General features: G+C 41.3%; 1 protein-coding gene and 1 pseudogene across 1 annotated transcript in view; both read right to left on the bottom strand.

The window, feature by feature from the left end:
- The window catches only part of IPO7 (importin 7), a 78,321-nt gene extending 58,370 nt beyond the window's left edge, over window positions 1-19,951 (bottom strand). Inside the window, exons 1-2 of the mRNA XM_066250924.1 lie at window positions 19,705-19,951; window positions 1,538-1,619 (exon numbers count right to left, since the gene is read on the bottom strand). Of these exons, the coding sequence (XP_066107021.1) occupies window positions 1,538-1,619; window positions 19,705-19,788 (166 nt within the window). The 5' untranslated portion in view covers window positions 19,789-19,951. The remainder of the gene's footprint in view (window positions 1-1,537; window positions 1,620-19,704) is intronic.
- On the bottom strand, window positions 11,128-11,590 carry LOC136324245 (small ribosomal subunit protein bS6m pseudogene; annotated as a pseudogene).
- Window positions 19,952-21,346: the final 1,395 nt, after the last annotated feature.

Raw genomic sequence — 21,346 nt, 5'->3', positions numbered from 1 at the left:
TGACAGGAGGGGAGGCAGAGAGACAGATTCCCACATGCGCCCCGACTGGGATCCACCCAACTTGGATCTCTCCCTCCCTTTCCCTCTCCCCCTCTCACAACCAGTGGCTCGATTTCAAGTGTTGGCTCTGGGTACGGAGGATAGCCTGGTTGATTCAAGCATTGGCACCAGATGAGGGTTGCTGGGTGGATCCCAGGTTGAGGCACATGTGGGAGTTTATTTCCCCTCCCTCACTTAAAAAAGAAAAGTTTCATGACTATACGACTTATATACCAAGTTTTCTAAAAAAAATCATAAACAACTACATTCATTCATTCATTCAGTACCCTCAGTGTGTCAGGTAGTATCTTAGGTACTAAGAATACAACTGTTCATGAAGCAGACTGGAGATTAAATTCTAATAATTGAGAAATAGTTCACTGCATATGGCACATTATGGTAAATTATTTAGCCATTAATATGGTCTTTTCTGTTTGTTTTTTAGAGAGACAGACAGGAAGGGAGAGGATTGATGAGAAGCATAAACTCATAGTTGCATCACTTTAGTTGTTCATTGATTGCTTCATATGTGTGCCTTGACTGGGAGGCTTCAGCCGAGCCAGTAACCCCTTGCTTAAGCCAGCGACTTTTGAGCTCAAGCCAGCGACCATGGGTGAATCCTGGTCAGGGTGCATTCAAGAGCCTATCTCCCCTCCTCTCACATAAAAAAAAAAAGAAATTGGTATAAAGGAAAAGAAGAGCAAGAAATAACTTCAGAATATAAACATAGTTTTTCTAGAATGATAAAATTACCGGTACCTTGAATTTCCAATAAAATTTATACACCTGAAAATAAATTAAGAAAACATAAAGATGTGAAGTGCATTATTCTGCAGACCAACATAATATCAGAAGTAGTGTGCCACATTTTCACAGACTTTGATACTGACAGAATTGTTCAATATCTCGCTAAAATCTGAACTAAGAAACAGTTCTTTTTAAATTGTTAAAATAAATAGTAAAAGCAAATAGCTGTTAAGAAACAACTGCATAAACAAAGGCTCTTTTAATGAATCCCAAATTCTTTTACTAGCTTCTCTTTTAATTCAATGAAATATGGCCCTGGCTGGTTGGCTCAGCGGACAGAGCATTAGCCCCGTGTATGGATGTCCTAGGTTGATCCCCAGTCAGGACACACATTAGAAGTGAACTCTTCCCCTTCCTTTCCTCTCTCTCTACCCATCTTGCAGCCAGTGGCTTGACAGGTTTGAGCATTGGCCCCGGGTGGGCCCCAGTCAGGCCCCAGTTGAGTGCATGCAGGAGTTTTGTCAGTCTGTCTATTTCCCCTCCTCCCACTTAAAAATAAAAAAAGTCAATGAAATATTGCATTCCTTTAAACTCAGCCACCAAATATCAAGGTGCCTGCTGTTTGTAGTAAACACGAGGGCAAACTGATTTTCAGGTAAGAAAATCACTGAGGGCCACTCCAAGATATTTCTGCTATTTAAACAATATACTTACATACACACAAGTAAATAATTCAGGAACGGAAACTTGCCTGCTTGTCTCACAGGTAAATCCAGTTGTTCAGACATAGTAATCTGAAGCAGTGTCGAAACAAAATTCAGAGACTTGTGTGCCTATAAACAAAAACACACATTTTAAATTTCAGCAAACAAATATTCTCTATTCTACTGCTGGGCTGACACCAAGGGCTCTCTGTTAGTCCCTGCCCTATTTTCTGTCACTCACCTAGGATAACTAAAAAAAATTTAATATCCCAACTCCTAAACCATTTTGGATGTTTCCATTTGCCTGCATTCTGCTGCACTTTCCACTTATCTCAATTAACATTTTTTTTTTTTTAGCAAGAGGGATAGAGAGAGGGACAGACAAACAGGAAGGAGAAAGAAGGGAGGCATCCCAGTCCAATGCTCTACTCACTGTGCTATCACCTGGTCAGGTCATAATTAACATTCTTAAACCTACACTGGTGACAGCAGCTCAAAAACAATATCCTCTGTAATACCTATTTTCCCAATTCAGTAATAATTTCTCCATAGAAATGGTCTATTCAGGGGTTAGAAACAAACTAAATCAGTAAAAAATAACCTGGAGATTAGTTTCAAAGGTGCTAATGTTTTACTTCTTAATATGGCTGTTATAAAAGTGTGTTCAGTTTGTAAAAATTAGTCTACTATATCCTAATGATCACTTTTCTGTATGCAGGTTATATTTCAATAGAAAATTAAAAATCACTAACTTTACACATTCAATAAGAGTAGGACACAAACCATGAAATATTTTAATAAATATGTTTATATGCATATACAATGCAACATATAGTATACAGAAAATCAAATATACCAAAAATGCTAATATAGTTATCTCTGGGGTGGTGGGATTATAAAAAGCTATTTTTTATATATTTTCTGTTTTCCAGATGTCATACTATGAACCTGGGTCATTTTCATTAACATCGCCAAGTTATATAATGATTCTTAAATCTGTCATATTTTCCTCTGACTTCCTAAAAAGAGCTGAACCTTCAAGTTAAATCCCTTCTCGTTTATGTTTTCTTAGTTTGACTCCCTCTCGTCTGATTTAACCATCTATAATGTCATCTCCTCCTTCCAGTACATGTTTTAATATTTTCCTGCACACTTTTACATGAACATCAGTGATTTTTGTTTCCTCTTTATAGCCTGTCCCCCAAACATTCTTCAAATCAAAAATTTTCTTTTGGATAGGAAAAATTTCTTCCATATTAGAACCTAGAATGATACTTTATTCAGTTACTCCAAAAAATTATATATGTAAGTGTTCTTGCTGCAAAACACCATACCAGGAGCTGTGAATACAGGATTAAATAGAACAATTGCCCTGGCCAGGTGGCTCAGCGGTAGAGCGTCGGCCTAGCGTGCGGAGGACCGGGGTTCGATTCCCGGCCAGGGCACACAGGAGAAGCGCCCATTTGCTTCTCCACCCCTCCGCCGCGCTTTCCTCTCTGTCTCTCTCTTCCCCTGGGACGTGGAGGAACCGGGTTTGAGACCCTGAGGTCGCCAGCTTGAGTGCAGGCTCATCTCGTTTGAGCAAGGCTCACCAGCTTGGGCCCAAGGTCACTGGCTTTAGGCAAGGGATCACTTGATCTGCTGTAGCCCCACGGTCAAGGCACATATGAGAAAGCAATCAATGAACAGGTAAGGTGCTGCGACGAATTGATGATTTCCATCTCTCTCCCTTCCTGTCTGTCTGTCCCTCTCTCTGACTCTCTGCCTCTGTCACAAAATAAATAAATACATACATACATATATTAGCAAATATACACAAGCACATCACAAAAAGATCAGTACACGGGGATAGAATGGTCCTATTTCAAACTAATATAAGCAATGCACCAATGTGCTGGTGAGGATGTGGAAAAAATAGAACTCAAACAGTGCTAGCAGATGTATAAAATGATACAACCATATTGGAAAACTGACAGTTTCTAACATGCACCTACTTTAAAACCTAGCAACTTCACCCTTATATATCGAAGAGAAATAAACATCTATACCCACAATACCATTTACAAGTACATTTATAAACAAGCTGTGGTACAATTCATACAATAAAATAATAATCAGTAACTTCAAAAAATAAAACCAACCTACAGAATCAAACAATAAATAGAGCTCTCAAAAACATGTTGAGAAAGAAGTCAGACTACCTGGGTACATGCCATGTGATTCTATTCTATATACATAAAGTTCAAGGACAGGCAAATGTAATCTATAGTTAAGAGAAGTCAGAATAATGGTAACCTGAAGAAGAAAAGTTATTGATTGAGAAGACAGACTCTCAAGGGAAATTTAGTTGTAGGCTAATGGAAATGTTATTTATATCTTGATCTAGATGGTTTACCCAGGTAAAAATTGACCGAGCTGTACATGTTTTTGAGCTTTGTATTACATGCAAATTACCCCTCCCCCCCCAAAAAAAATCAAATAAACTACTTTTGCCTCAATGGTCACTGCAAAAATATTTATAATAGCCCAAGAGTGGAAACAACATTCATTAATCAACTGATGAATGGATAAGGTAAATGTGGCATAACCATATATACAATGGAATATCATTTGCTAATAAAAAGAATGAAGTCCAAGCTATAACATGTATAAACTTTAAAACCATTATGCTATATGAAATAAAACAGTCACAAGACACCTTGTATGATTCCATTTATACGAAATGTCTAGAATAGGCAAATCTACGTAGACACAAAGTAGCCTAAGACAGGGTGTGGGGGGAAAATAGGGAATGACAGACAGTTAATGGGTATGGTATTTCTTTTTGTCATGATGAAAATATTCTCAAGTTTGTGGTGATAACTGCATAATTCTGAATATACTAAAACCCACCAAATTGGATACTTTATGTGGCTGATTTTAATAAAATTATTTTAAAAACTGAACTATGAAAATAATATAATTACTTATTTAATTATTTTAAAATTTTTATGGCCCTGGCCAGTTGGCTCAGTGGTAGTGTCTGCCTAGCATGTGGATGTCCTGGGTTTGACTCCTGGTCAGGGCTCACAGGAGAAACGACCATCTGCTTCTCCACCCTTCTCCCTCTCTCCTTTTTCTGCAGCCATGGCTCAACTGGTTCGAGTAAGTTGGTCCTGGGCTCTGAGGATGGCTCCCTGGAGCCTCTGTCTCAGGTGCTAAAAATAACTCTGTTGTGAGAATGGCCCAAGATGGGCAGAGCATCAGCCCCTGGAGGAGGTTGCCAGGTGGATCCCAATCAGGGCATATGTGGAAGTCTGTCTCCCTATCTCCCCTCCTCTCACTTGGAAAAAAGGAAAGAAAGAAAATAATTTAATTACTCTATTATTTTGTCACTATGCCTTCAAAAACACACAAGGATAAATCTAAAAAGGGAAACAGATGAAAAAAAAAGTGTTACTTTCAGATAAATGAGCTAGATAGACTAAAGTTAAAAAAGGAAGGAAATTTCCCATAGCAGAAAAGCAGAGTCTGACCAGGCGGTGGCGCAGTGGATAGAGCGTCGGACTGGGATGCGGAAGGACCCAGGTTCGAGACCCCTAGGTCTCCAGCTTAAGCATGGGCTCATCTGGTTTGAGCAAGGCTCACCAGCTTGAGCCCAAGGTCGCTGGCTCGAGCAAGGGGTCACTTGGTCTGCTGTATCCCCGGTGGTCAAGGCACATATGAGAAATCAATCAATGAACAACTGAGGAACCGCAACGAAAAATTGATGTTTCTCATCTCTCTCCCTTCCTGTCTGCCTGTCCCTATCTGTCCCTCTCTCTGTCTCTGCCAAAAATAAAATAAAATAAAAAAAAAAAAAAAAAAAAGAAATAGCAGAAGCAAACAAACTCAATGGTCAACCTGGGACATCAATACTGCTCACAAAAGTTAGGGGATATTTCAAAATGATTATGAAGTTATAAATTATCACCTAATTTTTGTGAGGAGTGTATTTACCTGACCCACACAAATTTCATCCTGCTGAAATACCTAATGCAGAAAGCCCTGTATTCTTCCAAAGAAAGGCAACAAATGGATTTAAAAGCAATACTAAATATCAGACACCAGATTCCCAAGAAAATTGAGATAGAAAGATTAGCAATTTCCTGGGGTTGGAATAGGAGATTCATTGTAAACTGAAAGGAGTAATTATAGGGGTAACAAAAATACTCCAAAACTGGATTGTGCTGGTGGCTGTACCACTCAATAAATCTACTAAAATCACTGATTTTCACTTAAAACAGGTGAATGTTAGGAATGTAAATTATACCTCAATAAACTTTAAAAATAAAGACCATTATAAAACAGATCAAAAGAAGATATATATTAAAGGTTCAAATTGGTAAAAACCATTCTTTTAATCACTGGATAATCAACAACTTTCCAGCAGTCTTGGGTATAGCAAATGATCACATATTTAAAAGAATTTCTATCACATACTACTATATTTATTATCATATAATAAAAGATCTTTATATATATTTTTGAGGGGGGGGGAGAGATGAGAAACATCAACTTGTAGTTACAGCACTTTAGTTGTTCACTGATTGCTTGTCATATGTGTTTTGAGTGGGAGGCGTGGGGCCGCTCCAGTTAAGCCAGAGACCCCTTGCTCAAGCCAGCAACCCTGGGCTTCAAGCCAGTGACCTCAAGGTTTTGAACCTGGGACCTCAGTGTTCCAGGTCAATGCTCTATCTACTGTACCATCACTGGTCAGGCTAAAAGATCTTTATATGTTTATGGTAATTTAAAATTAAATTATCTCTAGCATCAATCTTTATCACAAACACCCTTTAAAATGTAAGTAATTATGGTAACATTATCAACAGTTTGGCAAACATTGATCTAGTCCTCAGAAGACGCTACAATAAATACTTTATGAGTCAAAGTATAAATGTAACTTCTGAATACTAGCACTAATTACAGGTCCCAGGATGGACTATAGCAACAAATTGATCAGGTAATTTAAACATCATTAAATAGAGCTAAAACTACTACTACTCAAGTTTAAAAGCTGCTAACACAAATACAACAATAATACCTTTCTACGAGCCCTGGCCTAGTAGCCAGGTTGGTTACAGCATCATCCCAAAACCCCAGGGCTACAGTTCGACTGGTCAGGGCACATACAAGAATGAACGAGTGGCCTAACTGGTAGTGGCACAGTGGATGGAGGGTTGACCTAGGATGCTCAGGTCCCAGGTTCAGGATGTCGAGGTCACGGGCTTGGGTGCAGGCTTGTCAGGCTTGAGCATGGGAGCTGGAGCTCTCCTAGGTTGGGGCATGTATGGGGGACAGTCAGTGAGCAACTGGGGTGCTGTAGCTATGGGTTGGTGCTTCTTATCTCTCTTTCTTCCCCTCCAGTGAATGCATAAATAAGTGGAATAAAAAAATTGATTTCAATTTCTCTCCACCCCATTCCTCTCTCTAAAATAAATAAATAAATTAATTAATTAAAGTGGTCGATATTTTGTTATATATGTTTTATAATAAAAAATACACATTAAAAAAATCAAACCTGCCCTGGCTGGTTGGCTCAGTGGTAGAGCATCGGCCTGGCGTGCAGAAGTCCCGGGTTCGATTCCCGGCCAGGGCACACAGCAGAAGCGCCCATCTGCTTCTCCACTCCTCCCCCTCTCCTTCCTCTCTATCTCTCTCTTCCGCTCCTGCAGCCAAGGCTCCATTGGAGCAAAGTTGGCCCGGGTGCTGGGAATGGCTCCTTGGCCTCTGCCCCAGGCGCTAGTGTGGCTCTGGTCGAGGCAGAGCGACGCCCCGGAGGGGCAGAGCATCGCCCCCTGATGGGCGTGCCGGTGGATCCCGGTAGGGCGCATGCGGGAGTCTGTCTATCCCCGTTTCCAGCTTCAGAAAAATACAAAAAACAAACAAACAAAAAAACTGTATGAAAAAAAATCTATCAAGTACTTCCCTGACCCTATAATCCTTTTAAACTACAATCTTTTTCCTACTCCCTTGTTAGCATTCCACTCAGTAACCTTGCAATCACAAATTGCTTTCTCCATGTACCAGTATTTTAAAAGCTTTCTTTCCTAAAGTCCTTTTACTTTAACATCCTTTTTACTTATTACAAAAATAATTCATATTTATTGGTAAAAAATTTTGTGAAATTCATTTATGAAAAAGTAAACTAGCCTGACCAGGTGGTGGCGCAGTGGATAGAGCGTCGGACTGGGATGCGGAAGACCCAGGTTCGAGACTCCGAGGTCGCCAGCTTGAGCGTGGGCTCATCTGGTTTGAGCAAAAATTCACCAGCTTGGACCCAAGGTCGCTGGCTCAAGCAAGGGGTTGCTCGGTCTGCTTAAGGTCCATGGTCAAGGCACATATGAGCAAGCAATCAATGAACAACTAAGGTGTCGCAATGCGCAACGAAAAACTAATGACTGATGCTTCTCAACTCTCCGTTCCTGTCTGTCTGTCCCTGTCTATCCCTCACTCTGACTCTGTTTCTGTATAAAAAAAAAAAAAAAGTAAACTAAATTGCCCACAATCAAGTTTCTTTCTTTTCTTTTCTTTTTTTAAGAGACAGAGAGAGAGAGTGAGAGAGAGGGACAGACAGGAAGGGAGAGAGATGAGAAGCATCAATCATCAGTTTTTCGTTGTGGCACCTTAGTTGTTCATTGATTGCTTTCTCATATGTGCCCTGACCGTGGGCCTTCAGCAGACCCAGTAACCCCCTGCTCAAGCCAGCGACCCTGGGTCCAAGCTGGCGGCCTCGGGATCTCGAACCTGGGTCCTCTGCATCCCAGTCCGATGCTCCATCCACTGCGCCACCGCCTGGCCAGGCACAATCAACTTTCTAACTGAAATTCCTTGGCCCTGGCCACAGAGGTAGAGCATCGGCCTGGCGTGTGGAGGCAATTCCTGGTCAGGGCACACAGGAGAGGCGCCCATCTGCTTCTCTACCTTTCCCTCTCTCCTTTCTCTCTGTCTCTCTCTTCCCCTCCCGCAGCAAAGGCTCCACTGGAGCAAAGCTGGCCCGAGCGCCGAGATGGCTCTGTGGCCTCCACCTCAGGCGCTAGGATGGCTTGGCAGCAAGGGAGCAAAGCCCTAGATGAGCAGAACATCGCCCCCTGGTTGGCATGCCCAGTGGATCCTGGTCAGGCACATACTAACTTCGGAAACACACACACACACACACACACACACACTCTCTCTCTCTCTCTCTCTCCTTTTATTGGCTTCTACTTTTATGCATAATTCTCCAGTCTCTTCTTTCCTGTTTCTCAAAATCCCCAAAATGGGCATGGCCCAAAGTATAGCTCCCCTTCAGTCCACCCCACACCTCTGGATCATACTCCCTTCTTCTCAACTGAACTACAGAAACAAACAAAAAACAAAACCCCCAAACTTTTCCACTGATGCTTTCTTTACTAACCTTCAACTCCACATTTCTAACTGCCTACTAGACATTTTCTACTGGATGGTTACCAGCACATCAAACCAGACTTTAAAACTTAAGTCATGTTTTCTCCAGTATCAGTTTCCCCTCAAGAGCTACATTTTCCATTGTAATCATCTAATGTTGTTATCTTTTAAAACTTACACTTGAAAAGGTTACTTTTTTGTTTCTCTCTACCTAAATACAATCAAACAGGCCTTCAATTAGCTACTACAGCACCATTTACCAGAAAGAGTCTTAAGCGCACTATGACATCAGTTTACATAAAATGAATACAACCAGATATTTTCAAGGTTCCAAGGATCTCTAACCTTTCTGTTTTACTAAAGAATTTGACAAAGGCAAATACTTTACCTACATGAAATATGAGGCGTAGTAAGGTTAAGTCATCATAGTGGTTGAATCAGGACTGAGGCTCTTCACTGAGTCCTCTTCTGCCTTTCATTAAATAGTGGTAATACTTAAATGCTTTCCAACTAAGGAGCTTTAAAAAACTTTAAAATTATCTATTACCTAGTGACAAAAAGAAAATCCCACTTTATTTATTTTGGAGACAGACAGATAGGGATAGAAGATAGGGAAAGGAGAGAGATGAGAAACATCAACTTGTTGCAGCACTTTAGTTATTCATTGATTGCTTTCTTATTATATGCCTTGACGGGGTCGCTGTCCCCCTGGGGGGGCTCCAGTTAAGCCAGTGACCCCTTGCTAAAGCCAAGGACCATGGGGTCCTATCTATGATCCCACCCTCACCTTGGGGTTTCGAACCTGGGTCCTCAGTGTCCCAGGTTGACGCTCTATCCACTATGCCACCACCCGGTCAGGCAAGAAAAACCCACTTTAAATCAAATATCATTAATGTGCCACTGACAAGAGCAAACAATAAGTAAAATGATATATACATCTAATATATCTAAAAAAATGGTTTTTGGACAAATATTAATATAGTGCTATCTTTCTCTCTGATCTTTTTTTTTAAACTTTTATTTATTTATTTCAGTGAGAGGGGTAGGGAGAGAGAGACAGGAACATGGAGCTGCTCCTGCATGTGTCCCGATTGGGAACTGAACTGGCAACCTCTGAGCCTTGGGATGATACTGTAACCAATGGAGCTATTTGGCCAGGGCTCTTTCAGATCTTTAACATACTATGTCACTGAATAACTTCTTGTCTAACAACCAAAGTATCCAGGGACTTCCCCTCTTTCAAATTCAAAACAGTATCTACTGAGAAATATTCTTTTTGTTTATCGTTAAATTCATTTTTAGAGAGAAACGTAAATTTGTTGTTCAACTTATGTATGTATTCACTGGTTGATTCTTGTATGTGCCCTGACCCGGAATAGAACCCTCAACCTTGCCATACGGAGATGATGCTCCCACCAACCAAGATACCTGGCCAGGGCCTAGCAATATTCTTATTTTTTTCTTTTAGATTTTATTTATTGATTTTTAGAGAGGGGAGAGAAGCAGGAAGCATCAACTCATACTAGTAGCAATATTTCTTTTTAAGGTTTATAGTCTTAGTATTTTTACTTCCCATGGTTATACAGTCTGAATGACTAGCTCACAACAGAAGACAATTTCATAAGTTTTATTGTTCAAAATGGTGTTACTGTTGCAGGGCCAAAGACCTCATTGACAAAAAAAATTATACATAACAAAATCAAGAATGATGTGTTTCGGCCTAGCGTGCGGAGGACCCGGGTTCGATTCCCGGCCAGGGCACACAGGAGAAGCGCACATTTGCTTCTCCACCCCTCCGCCGCGCTTTCCTCTCTGTCTCTCTCTTCCCCTCCCTCAGCCAAGGCTCCATTGGAGCAAAGATGGCCCGGGCGCTGGGGATGGCCCAGGCGCTAGAGTGGCTCTGGTCGCAACATGGCGACGCCCAGGATGGGCAGAGCATCGCCCCCTGGTGGGCAGAGCGTCGCCCCTGGTGGGCGTGCCGGGTGGATCCTGGTCGGGCGCATGCGGGAGTCTGTCTGACTGTCTCTCCCTGTTTCCAGCTTCAGAAAAATGAAAAAAAAAAAAAAAAAAAAAAAAAAAGAATGATGTGTTTGTATCACACATATTACAAAGTGGCTTCGAGCAAGCCATTGCCCTACCTGTCACAGCAAAGGAGATCAAGAGCTAGAAATACCAAGGAAACTCAAATGACACCTATAACACAGTTTTATATAAAGGTCAACCTTGTAAACTGTTAATCCATAATGCTCAAAACTGAGAGAATTAAATATAAGGTTAAACTTGGGCAAATCTTCTGTTTCCTCTTCTCTGTGGAATATAGTTTTTCTTCAAGTGGAACCAGGACAAGCCCTTCACACTCCTTTACTTCCTGGGTCAGAAGGTGTTTTACAATACTAGGTCTAATCACATCAATGTCTTGGGACAAGTGATTCATTATGCTTTCAACAGCTGTTGTTGATACATAAAAATCCACCAAGAAATACCCTTTTCCATTGCGCCGCTGACTGCTGGGCAGACATCTTATAAGGAAGAGCTTGTTTATCCAGGTTTTTCAAGTTCCTCACTATCGCCCCTCTGTTCATCAGGGTTTATGTCATCCCTTTCAAAGCAACAGCAGTCTCTGGCTGCTTCATGGCTTTTAAGATCAAAGACAGCTCATAGTGGGGCATGCCCAAATGTATAGTGCGTGGTTCTGGACGAACTGGCTCCTGGGACCTGAGAGGTGCCACCTGTGGGGACTTGCCTAGTGCCTTGCTGGGCTCGAAGGCATGTCCAGCAGGAAAAGCCATAGCAGTATTCTTTTTTTTTTTTTTTTTTTAATTGAGAGGAGGGGAGGCAGAAAGACAGACTCCCGCATACACACGGATAGGGATCCACCTGCAAGCCTACTAGGGGGGTAATGTTCTACCCATCTGGGGCTGTTGCTCCGTTGCAACTGGAGCCATCCTCAGTGTCAGGGGCCAGCTCGCTTTGATAGAGCCATGGCTGCAAGAGGGTAAGAAAGAGAAAGAGAGAGAGAGAGAGAGAGAGAGAGAGAGAAGTAAGAGGGGGAGGGGTGGAGAAACAGATGAGCGCTCCTCCTGTGTGCCCTGACCTGGAATTGAACCTAGGACATTCACATGAGAGTCGACACTCTACCATTGTGTCAACCGGCCAGGGCAGTAGCAATATTATTTATTAAATATTACCTGCTCAGACTACATGCTGTCTTCAAAAAACATACACTATATTTTCATAAATATTTTATGGAATCTCTAGACATGCCAAATTGTCCTATAAACATGCTGTCATTCTTTTCTTTTCCAGACCTAAGATTTCCATTAATTAAATACCACTTAAGTCCTTTAATAGAATCAAATCAACCATTTATAAAAATATATATATAACTTACAATAGTAATTGTAGCCATCTGTGAAGATCCTGGAAGTGACTCAGGTAATTTATGAATTTAATAATAAACATAAAATACCAAGAAACTAATCAATGCAAAGTCCACTTACTTTTTCACATGTGAGAAAGCAAAATTTCTACCTACATAATAATTTTTTAACACATTAAATTTAGAAACTGAGGACTTAATTAAAAGGCTCTTAGGTAACGCCTTTTGATTCCACTTAGGGTATTTTTCTTAACTGCAAGTATATATAAGAGAGGGAATATTGAGGCTGAGATCATGTCTGCTTAATCAAAGTCAAATTTAATAGTTTCCTCATCTAAAACTTACACATAGCTCTATTGTAATCCTGAAGACGTGTTATGAGGGCTGTGTTGATTATAGAACTCCAGAATGGCAGGAATCATGAATTTCTTTCTATCTACGACTTAGCTCAGTGCTTAGTATAAAGATATTGCTATTGAATGAACCAGACTGGAAACTGTAATTCAGAATATTAAAAAAAAAAAAGGTTCCTAACATTACATTTAAAACTTCAGTTCAAACCTGACCAGGCAGTGGCACAGTGGATAGAGCGCTGGATGGACAAGGACGTGGAGGAGCCAGGTTTGAAATCCCGAGGTTGCTGGCTTGAGCACGGGCTCACTGGCTTGAGCATAGGGTCACTCTCTCTGTTGTAGCCCCCCCACCCCCATCAAGGCACATATAAGAAAGCAATTAATGAACAACTAAGATGCCACAACAAAAAATTGATGCTTCTCATCTTTCTCCCTTCCTATCTGTCTGTCTGTTTCTGTAAAAACAAACAAAAAAACCCTTCAGTTCAAATGTAAGCTACATGACAACCAGTACTTTATGTACAGTATTGGATTCCCAGCAACAAAGATAGTATTTGCTACATGATAGGCACTCAAAAAAAAAATTTTTTTTTTTTACAGAGACAGAGAGAGAGTCAGAGAGAGGGATAGAGAGGGACAGACAGGAACAGAGAGAGATGAGAAGCATCAATCATCAGTTTTTCGTCGTGACACCTTAGTTGTTCATTGATTGCTTTCTCATATGTGCCTTGACTGTGGGCCTTCAGCAGACCGAGTAACCCCTTGCTCAAGCTGGTGACCTCAGGGTCTCGAACCTGGGTCCTCTGCATCTCAGTCTGACGCTCTATCCACTGTGCCACTGCCTGGTCAGGCTCAAATATTTTTTAAATAATAGAAACAATTATTTGTTGAGTGCCTGTTCTCAGCTAATACTCCATCCAGGCTTTAAAAAAAAAAGCTTGATCTAAAGATTTAATTCCCACTGGAGACAAATTTTAAATCAATGAACTTTTAGAGTATAAGAGACAACAATCACCTAAATCAAATAAAATCAAATAGTCAAAATGTAAGGGAGAATAATCAAGATTAGGTGTTTACAAAAAAAAAAAAAAGACGAGTTTATAGTTTACAGAGTAGTACCACATAGTTGGAGTAGGAAAAGATGGCATTTAGGATGGGATTCATGATATTTATGGATAGGAAAAATTTTAGTTTTAGATGATAAGAACTTAACAGGAGGGGTTAGCAGCATAAGTAAAGGTTTGTATATTGAAAAGCTTTCACTGAAGAACACCAGCAGTTAAAGCAGAAAGAGAGCAGAGAGATTGTTGTCTATTAAAACAATCTGTCCTAAACCTTCAGAGATGTTTTATCTACCTCATAAATGAAGAAACAAGTATTTCTACCTCATAAATGAAGAAACGTGTGTGTGTGTGTGCATGTATACATAAAGGAGAGTTTTTGTGTTCCCCAGAGCAAATAATCTCTGGAATATAACAAACAATACTGAATGAATATCAAATATCACATATTATAGATTAACTAAAAACAGATTTTTTAAAATTGCACTTCTAGATATACAGAAGGCAATTAATCACAAAGTATAGAATTTGAATGAAAAGTGACAAATCCCTGTAACACAAATCTACTTTAAAGATTCAAAGATGGGCCTGACCAGGCAGTGGCACAGTGGATAGAGCGTCGGATTGGGATGCAGAGGACCCAGGGTCGAGACCCCGAGGTCGCCAGCTTGAGCACGGGCTCATCTGGTTTGAAAAGCCCACCAACTTGAACCCAAGGTCGCTGGCTCCAGCAAGGGGTTATTCGGTCTGCTGAAGGCCCGCGGTCAAGGCACATATGAGAAAGCAATCAATGAACAACTAAGGTGTTGCAACGCACAATGAAAAACTAATGATTGATGCTTCTCATCTCTCTCCGTTCCTGTCTGTCTGTCCCTGTCTATCCCTCTCTCTGACTCACTCTCTGTCTCTATAAAAAATAAATTAAAAAAAAAAAAAAGATTCAAAGATGGGCCCTGGCCATTTGCTCAAAGGATAGCGCACTGGCCTGGCATGCGGATGTCCTCGGTTCTATCCCTGGTCAGGACACACAAGAGAGGCAACCATCTGTTTCTCTTTCCCTTGCTCTCTCCCTTTTCTCTCTCTTACCCTATTGCAGCCAGTGGCTTGATTGGTTTGAGCGTTGGTCCCGGGCTCTGAGGATAGCTCAGCTGGTCCAAGCACCAGCCTCAGGTGCTGAAGATAGCTGGGTTGATTCGAGCACTGGGCCCCACTTGGGGTGAATCCCAGTCAGGGTGCATGCAGGAGTTTATCTCCCTTCCTCTCACTTTAAAAACCAAACCAACCCTGGCCGGTTGGCTCAGCGGTAGAGCGTCGGCCTAGCGTGCGGAGGACCCGGGTTCGATTTCCGGCCAGGGCACACAGGAGAAGCGCCCATTTGCTTCTCCACCCCTCCGCCGCGCTTTCCTCTCTGTCTCTCTCTTCCCCTCCCGCAGCCAAGGCTCCATTGGAGCAGAGATGGCCCGGGCGCTGGGGATGGCTCTGTGGCCTCTGCCTCAGGCGCTAGAGTGGCTCTGGTCGCAACATGGCGACGCCCAGGATGGGCAGAGCGTCGCCCCTGGTGGGCGTGCCGGGTGGATCCCGGTCGGGCGCATGCGGGAGTCTGTCTGACTGTCTCTCCCTGTTTCCAGCTTCAGAAAAATGGAAAAAAAAAACAAAAACCAAACCAAACAGACAAAAAAAGATTAAAAGATGAGTACTCTTAACATTTCTGACTATTATTCAAGTTCTTATTTCTCCTGTATTCAGTAAATATTTACTGAGAGCCTATAATGTGCTATTTATAATTGTGCCAATTTTCATGTAACAGTAACGCAAATCTACTTAGTGATCTCAGTGTCCAAAGAAAATGTACTTGTGTTCTTTAACCATTAGTGCTGATCATTTCCCAGAGATGTACAACTACTTAGTTAATAGAGTAAGGTAGGAAATAAAATGTATGGCATGTTGGACTGGTTAATCAACTGGCAGTTCAAATAATCTGGAGAACTTAGTAGGTGCCAAACACTTTCTGAAATTTTTTACATGCCACCATCTTACTCAATCCACATAACACAATGAGATACTACTATAACTACTTTCATTTTATACATAGGAAAAATGATACTTAGAGGCTAAATAACTTTCCTAAGATACCCCAGCTAACACAGGATTCATTTTTTTAAAGGCAAGAAGAAAAAGTAGATAAACACAAAATAAAAATTTAAATGTAAAGTGGTTTTCAATTATATTTCCAGTAATATTTGTACTTTAATTTCCCCCCCATTGTTTGGCTTGTGGTGGCGCAGGGGATAAAGTGTCCACCTGGAATGCTGAGGTCGCCAGTTCAAAATCCGGGCTTGCCCACTGAAATAACTAAGAGTTGATACTTCTTGCTCCCCTGTACCACCTCTCTCCTCTCTCAGTAAAATCAATAAATAAAATCTTTAAAAAATGTTTCCTCATTGATTTATTAGACAGAGAGAGAAGCATCAACTCATTTTTCCACTTTGTTGTTCCATTGAACTGTGCACTCATTGGCTACCTCTCATATATGCCCTGACTGGGAAGTGAACCCGTGACCACAGTGCATGGGAGTGACATCATCCACTGAATCACCTGGCCGGGGCAATACTCATACTTTTTAATGAGTTTCTCCAGTCTTTGAGGCAAAGTTTGTTAAAATTATAATAGCAGTTCAAAAAGAATTTTCATAACATATTACAGTCAAAGGGGAATACTAAGTATCCTTGAAAATATCTACCAAAATGAGTCCTTACTGTGACCTCTAACAGTCTAATGACTTTCTTAATTTTATTTATATATGTGTATGTGTATATATACACTCAAAATCCTTGAAGTAGAGGTGGTATAACATACCAATGCCTATGTTGTTATCTATTATAACAAAGTCAGTAAAGCCTAATATTGACAAATCAAAGAATTGCAGTAACAAATGACAAAATTCCTGACCTTATGAAACTCAAAAATTATACTGGAGAGAATAAATAAGATATGTATGATAAATCAGTGCTATAGAGAAAAATAAAAAGACGAAGGGAGATAGGGAATGTGGTAGTCTGGGAACTCCTTAGTGGTATGGAAACAGTTAAACAGTGATCAAGTGAAGTGAGAGGCCCTGGCCGGATAGCTCAGTTGTTCTGATACAAGGCTGTGGGTTCTATCCCCTGTCAGTGCACATACAAGAATCAACTAATAAATGCATAAATAAGTGGAATGACAAATCAATGATTCTCTCTCTTTCTCAAAAAAAAATAAAGGCCTGACCTGTGGTGGCGCAGTGGATAAAAGCGTCAACCTGGAAATGCTGAGGTCGCCGGTTCGAAACCCTGGGCTTGCCTGGTCAAGGCACATACGGCAGTTGATGCTTCCAGCTCCTCCCCCCCTTCTCTCTATCTCTCCTCTCTCTCTCCCTCTGTCTCTCCCTTTCCTCTCTAAAATGAATAAATAAATAAAATTAAAAAAAAATTTAGTGTGGAGTAAACTACTAAAAATAAATAAATAAATAAAAATAAAAAAATAAAAAAATCAACCAAGCAATAATTTTTTAAAAGGAGAGAAATGAGAGAACAAGTATGGGAAATAACTGAGCAACAGGAGCTCCAAGAAGATGGAATAGTTAAGTGTAATAGCTCTGAGGCAGGAGCACTTTTAAAAAACTGTGGCCCTGGCCAGTTGGCTCAGTGTTAAGAGCATCTACCAGCATGTGGATGTCCTGGGTTCGATTCCTGGTCAGGGCACACAGGAGAAGCAACCATCTGCTTCTCCATCCCTCCCTCTTCTCTCTCTCTCTCTCTCTTCCCTTCCTGCAGCCATGGCTCGATCGGAGAGCAAGGCATTGAGGATAGCTCCATGGGGCCTCGCCTTAGGTGCTAAAAATAGCTCAGTTGCAGCAAGGCCCCAGATGGGCAGAGCATCAGCCCCAGAAGGGTTGCAGAGTGGATCCTGGTCAGGGAGCATGCGCTAGGAGTCTATCTATCTCTCTACCTCTCATCTTCTCACTTGGAAAAGAAAAACAACAACAACAAAAAAACAAAAAAGAAGAAAAACTATTTGCATTCTAATATTTTGATAACATTTACAATTCTTACACTTAAGTGATTACTTAGCTAAAGAGATTCATTCAAATGTCAATGATCTTGTTCTTTTAACTAAATAAACCAAAACACAACTTTGAGACACCATGGAATAACTGGCTCATCTTATCTTAGCCAAGCAAGAGGAGCCTGCCAGAAATAAAATATGACTTCCTCATTCTTAGTAGTTAAGCTTTTTCAAGATTTATCTGGGATCTATTTCTTAAATCAAGGTTCTGCCACAGAAAATTAAGCAAAAAGTATTCAAATAAAATCACTTCATTAAAATGAAGATCAGAGATGAAAATAAATATTCTAAAAAGTTACCTTAGGAAAATTACTAAAAAATCTAGGTGAATAACAGAGAAATTTACAAAATATAAATAACAATCACAGAAATAAAGGCCAGTTACAAAACTTTCTTTGACAAAATAGACAGTTTGCTGTTCCACAGTACTATTCCAAAACCCTACCAGCAGCTTAGCAGTTAAGTGAAAAATGCTTTGAATACTACTTTATTTATCTTCCAAAAACTAGCTGTGAAATATTTAGTTAAAATAATGTATTATTAGAATAAGGTCATGGTAGAAATAACTATGACAACTTTTAGTGTATGCAGGCTTATATATGCACTAATATGTGATAAACATAATAATGTTCATCTTAACCTATCACTAAACAAATCAAAATAAAGTGATTCATAACTCCCTCTATAGTTCAGTAATGGTTCAAATGTATTTCAATTCATTATACCAAAAGATAATTAATTATTTACTGGCATAAGAAGTTAGAGAAGTCCTTTTAAGAGGTCTTTAAAAGTTACTAAAATATAAAAAGTTGCAGAAATTTATAAACAAAGAATGAAATGAAACATGGTACAATACAATATCTACATAATGTTTGTATTCCAAGGAGTGGTCCTCAAAAAATATGGGGGGGGGAACTACTCTCATAGACTGGATAGGAGTTTGGCACCTTTCAAGGCACTCTCACCGATCAACATAGCAACCCTGTGACCTAATTTTATGAATGGGAAAAACTCTGGGTCAAAAGGTTAAGGGAGCGCTGGTCAGGTAGCTAGCTCAGTGGGTTTGTGCATGGTCTGGATACGTCAAGGTTGTCAGTTCCATCCTGGTCAGGGCACATAACAGGAATCAACCAATGAATGCATAAGTAAGTGAAACAAACAACAAATCGATGTTTTTTCTCTATTTCTTTCTAAAAGTAATCCATAAAAGAATAATAATTTTTAAAAGGTTAAGCGACTTGCCCAAGGTCAGTCAAGAAATTAGTGTTGCAGCTCTACCTAGGAGAGTGCAGTTCACCTGACACTTCCCAGTACCTCGTCCTGCCTCCCGAGGTAGTGAATCAGACTCCCGCACTACCCTCCACCCGCTGAGGTGGCGGGGGAAAGCCTTCCCTAGCCCCTCAGCCGGCGGGGAGAAAGTTGTGCAGGTCACCCATCAGCCCAGTGAAGTGACAAGCTGACAGGCAGGCGCAGCTCCCAAAGGAACAGCTCTGCATTCCCAGGAGCCCCTCCAAACCCGGCGCCAACGAGACTGCTCCCGGAAACATCTGAAAAGCCTCCAGTGAGTTTCGCCCCCTCCTGGGCGCAAGGAATCAGCGCGGAATGAGCCAGAGGACGGACGGCCACCGGCCCAGCCATGTGTCCAGCCCGTCACGCCCGCCTAGCCTCAGCCGGCTCCTCGTGCCTCGACCGCAGGCAGAGGCCCACCTCAGGATCCGACGCAAAGGCTGCCTGGGCCGCCGCCGCCACCACAGCGGCAGCCTCCTGTGGTGCCCTGGCGTGGCACTCGCCGTCAGGTCCCCGCCCCACCTCTCCAGTTGGGCCCCTAAGCGACGCCGTCCGCGTCTCTAGCCAGGCCTGGAGGGCTCGGCCTGCCCCAGTCCGCCCGCCCGTCGCCGCCAGTCCGGCGTCCTTACTTCATTGAGCTGGCGCTCCGCGGCCTCACGCAACGCTGGGTCCATAGTGCCCCGCAGGGCCTCGATAATGGTGTTGGGGTCCATCGCAGCGCGGACTCGCTAAAACCCAAGGCTTGGGTGCTTCTGAGCCAGGAACAGCGCCACTCACTGCGCACATGGACTCGCCGCGCTCAGCAGCGGCAACCGGCGCGAAAGGAAAGAGAAGCGCCAAAGCCCCGGATAGAACCTCTTCGCCTCGGCGTGGAGGCGGGAGATACTCCGGGAACTTCCCGTCGGTGCGCCGCGGAGCACCTAGGGATATGTAGTCCGCCTGTGTTGTACGCAGCCCACGTGGTCCCGCGCTGTCGCTCTTACGGACAAGTCTTGCTATTCAGAAAGGAAAAATGTTTAGACTGCACAGAAATAAGATTAAAACAATTTCAAGTATTTCACATAACAGTATACTTATGGTGACTATAAGGTGAATCTAATACAATGGGTGATGCAATCCATTGCTAGTAGCTGTGCAATTAAAGGAAACATTTTGAGACAGTGTTTCTATATGCCATGAAAATGTTTATAATCTTTGACCCAATAATCTCATTTATGACACTATCCTAAGGAAATAATACAAAAGATTAAATGAGCTCTACGTGTGAAAGGTATTTATCACATTATATATTTATTATAATCACCAAATACTAAAATTATGGCTTTTTATTGAGTATCCAAATTTTGGCAAAAATTTTATGTAATCACATCTAAATACAGAGTGAAAACATAGTCTCTATTAAAACGTACCTTCTTTAAAACAGTTAAAGAAATGGTTTCAGAAAGGTTCAATAACTTGCCTAAGTTCACTTAGGTAGTAATAGGTTCGTCTAGGATTTCAAACCTAGGAGAAATGTTGAACAATATAGGAATGGTTAAGCAAATCACAAGAATCCAGTCTAAATATTTCACAGCGCCTGACCAGGCGGTGGAGCAGTGCATGGAGAATTGGACTGCCACGTGGAGGATCCAGGTTCGAAACCCCCAGGTCGCCAGCTTGAGCACCGGCTCATCTGGTGTGAACAAAGTTCACCAGGTTGGACCCAAGGTCGCTAACTTGAAGCCCAAGGTGGCTGACTTGAGCAAGGGGTCATTCACTCTGCTGTAGCCCCCAGGTCAAGGCACATAGGAAAAGTAATAAATAAATAAACAACTAAGGGACAAAGAATTGATGCTTCTCATTTCTCTCCCTTCCTGTCTGTCCCTATCTGTCCCTCTCTCTGTCTGTCAAATAAATAAATAGTTCACAGCATATAATATATAAACATATAATTATATATATTAATTATTAATATTTAAAATATATTATTTTTAATATAAAATTACAAATACTATATACTTTGCAACAACACAAAAACATTTATTTAAGGATTCAGCTTTGTAACATGGCTAGAGACTAGGAAACAAGGCTGGCAAATTAAAGTAATTGGTTTTCTAGGATGGTGAGATTTTGAGTATTTTTCTTTCAAATCTGATATGTTGTTATAAAGTTATGTAAAAGTACTGTTAAACAGAAGACTACAGGTCCAGAATGGTGTCATGAAAGCCCATGATACCAAATCCAGATTTAATACCTGATCTAATTGTTCCAACCTTTCCCAGAAAGGTAATC

Source organism: Saccopteryx bilineata, chromosome 1, assembly GCF_036850765.1.
Source record: "Saccopteryx bilineata isolate mSacBil1 chromosome 1, mSacBil1_pri_phased_curated, whole genome shotgun sequence".
In the NCBI taxonomy this organism is placed as follows: domain Eukaryota; kingdom Metazoa; phylum Chordata; class Mammalia; order Chiroptera; family Emballonuridae; genus Saccopteryx; species Saccopteryx bilineata.
The sequence above is the reverse complement of the archived record's forward strand: the minus strand, read 5'-3'. Positions and strand labels throughout refer to the sequence as shown.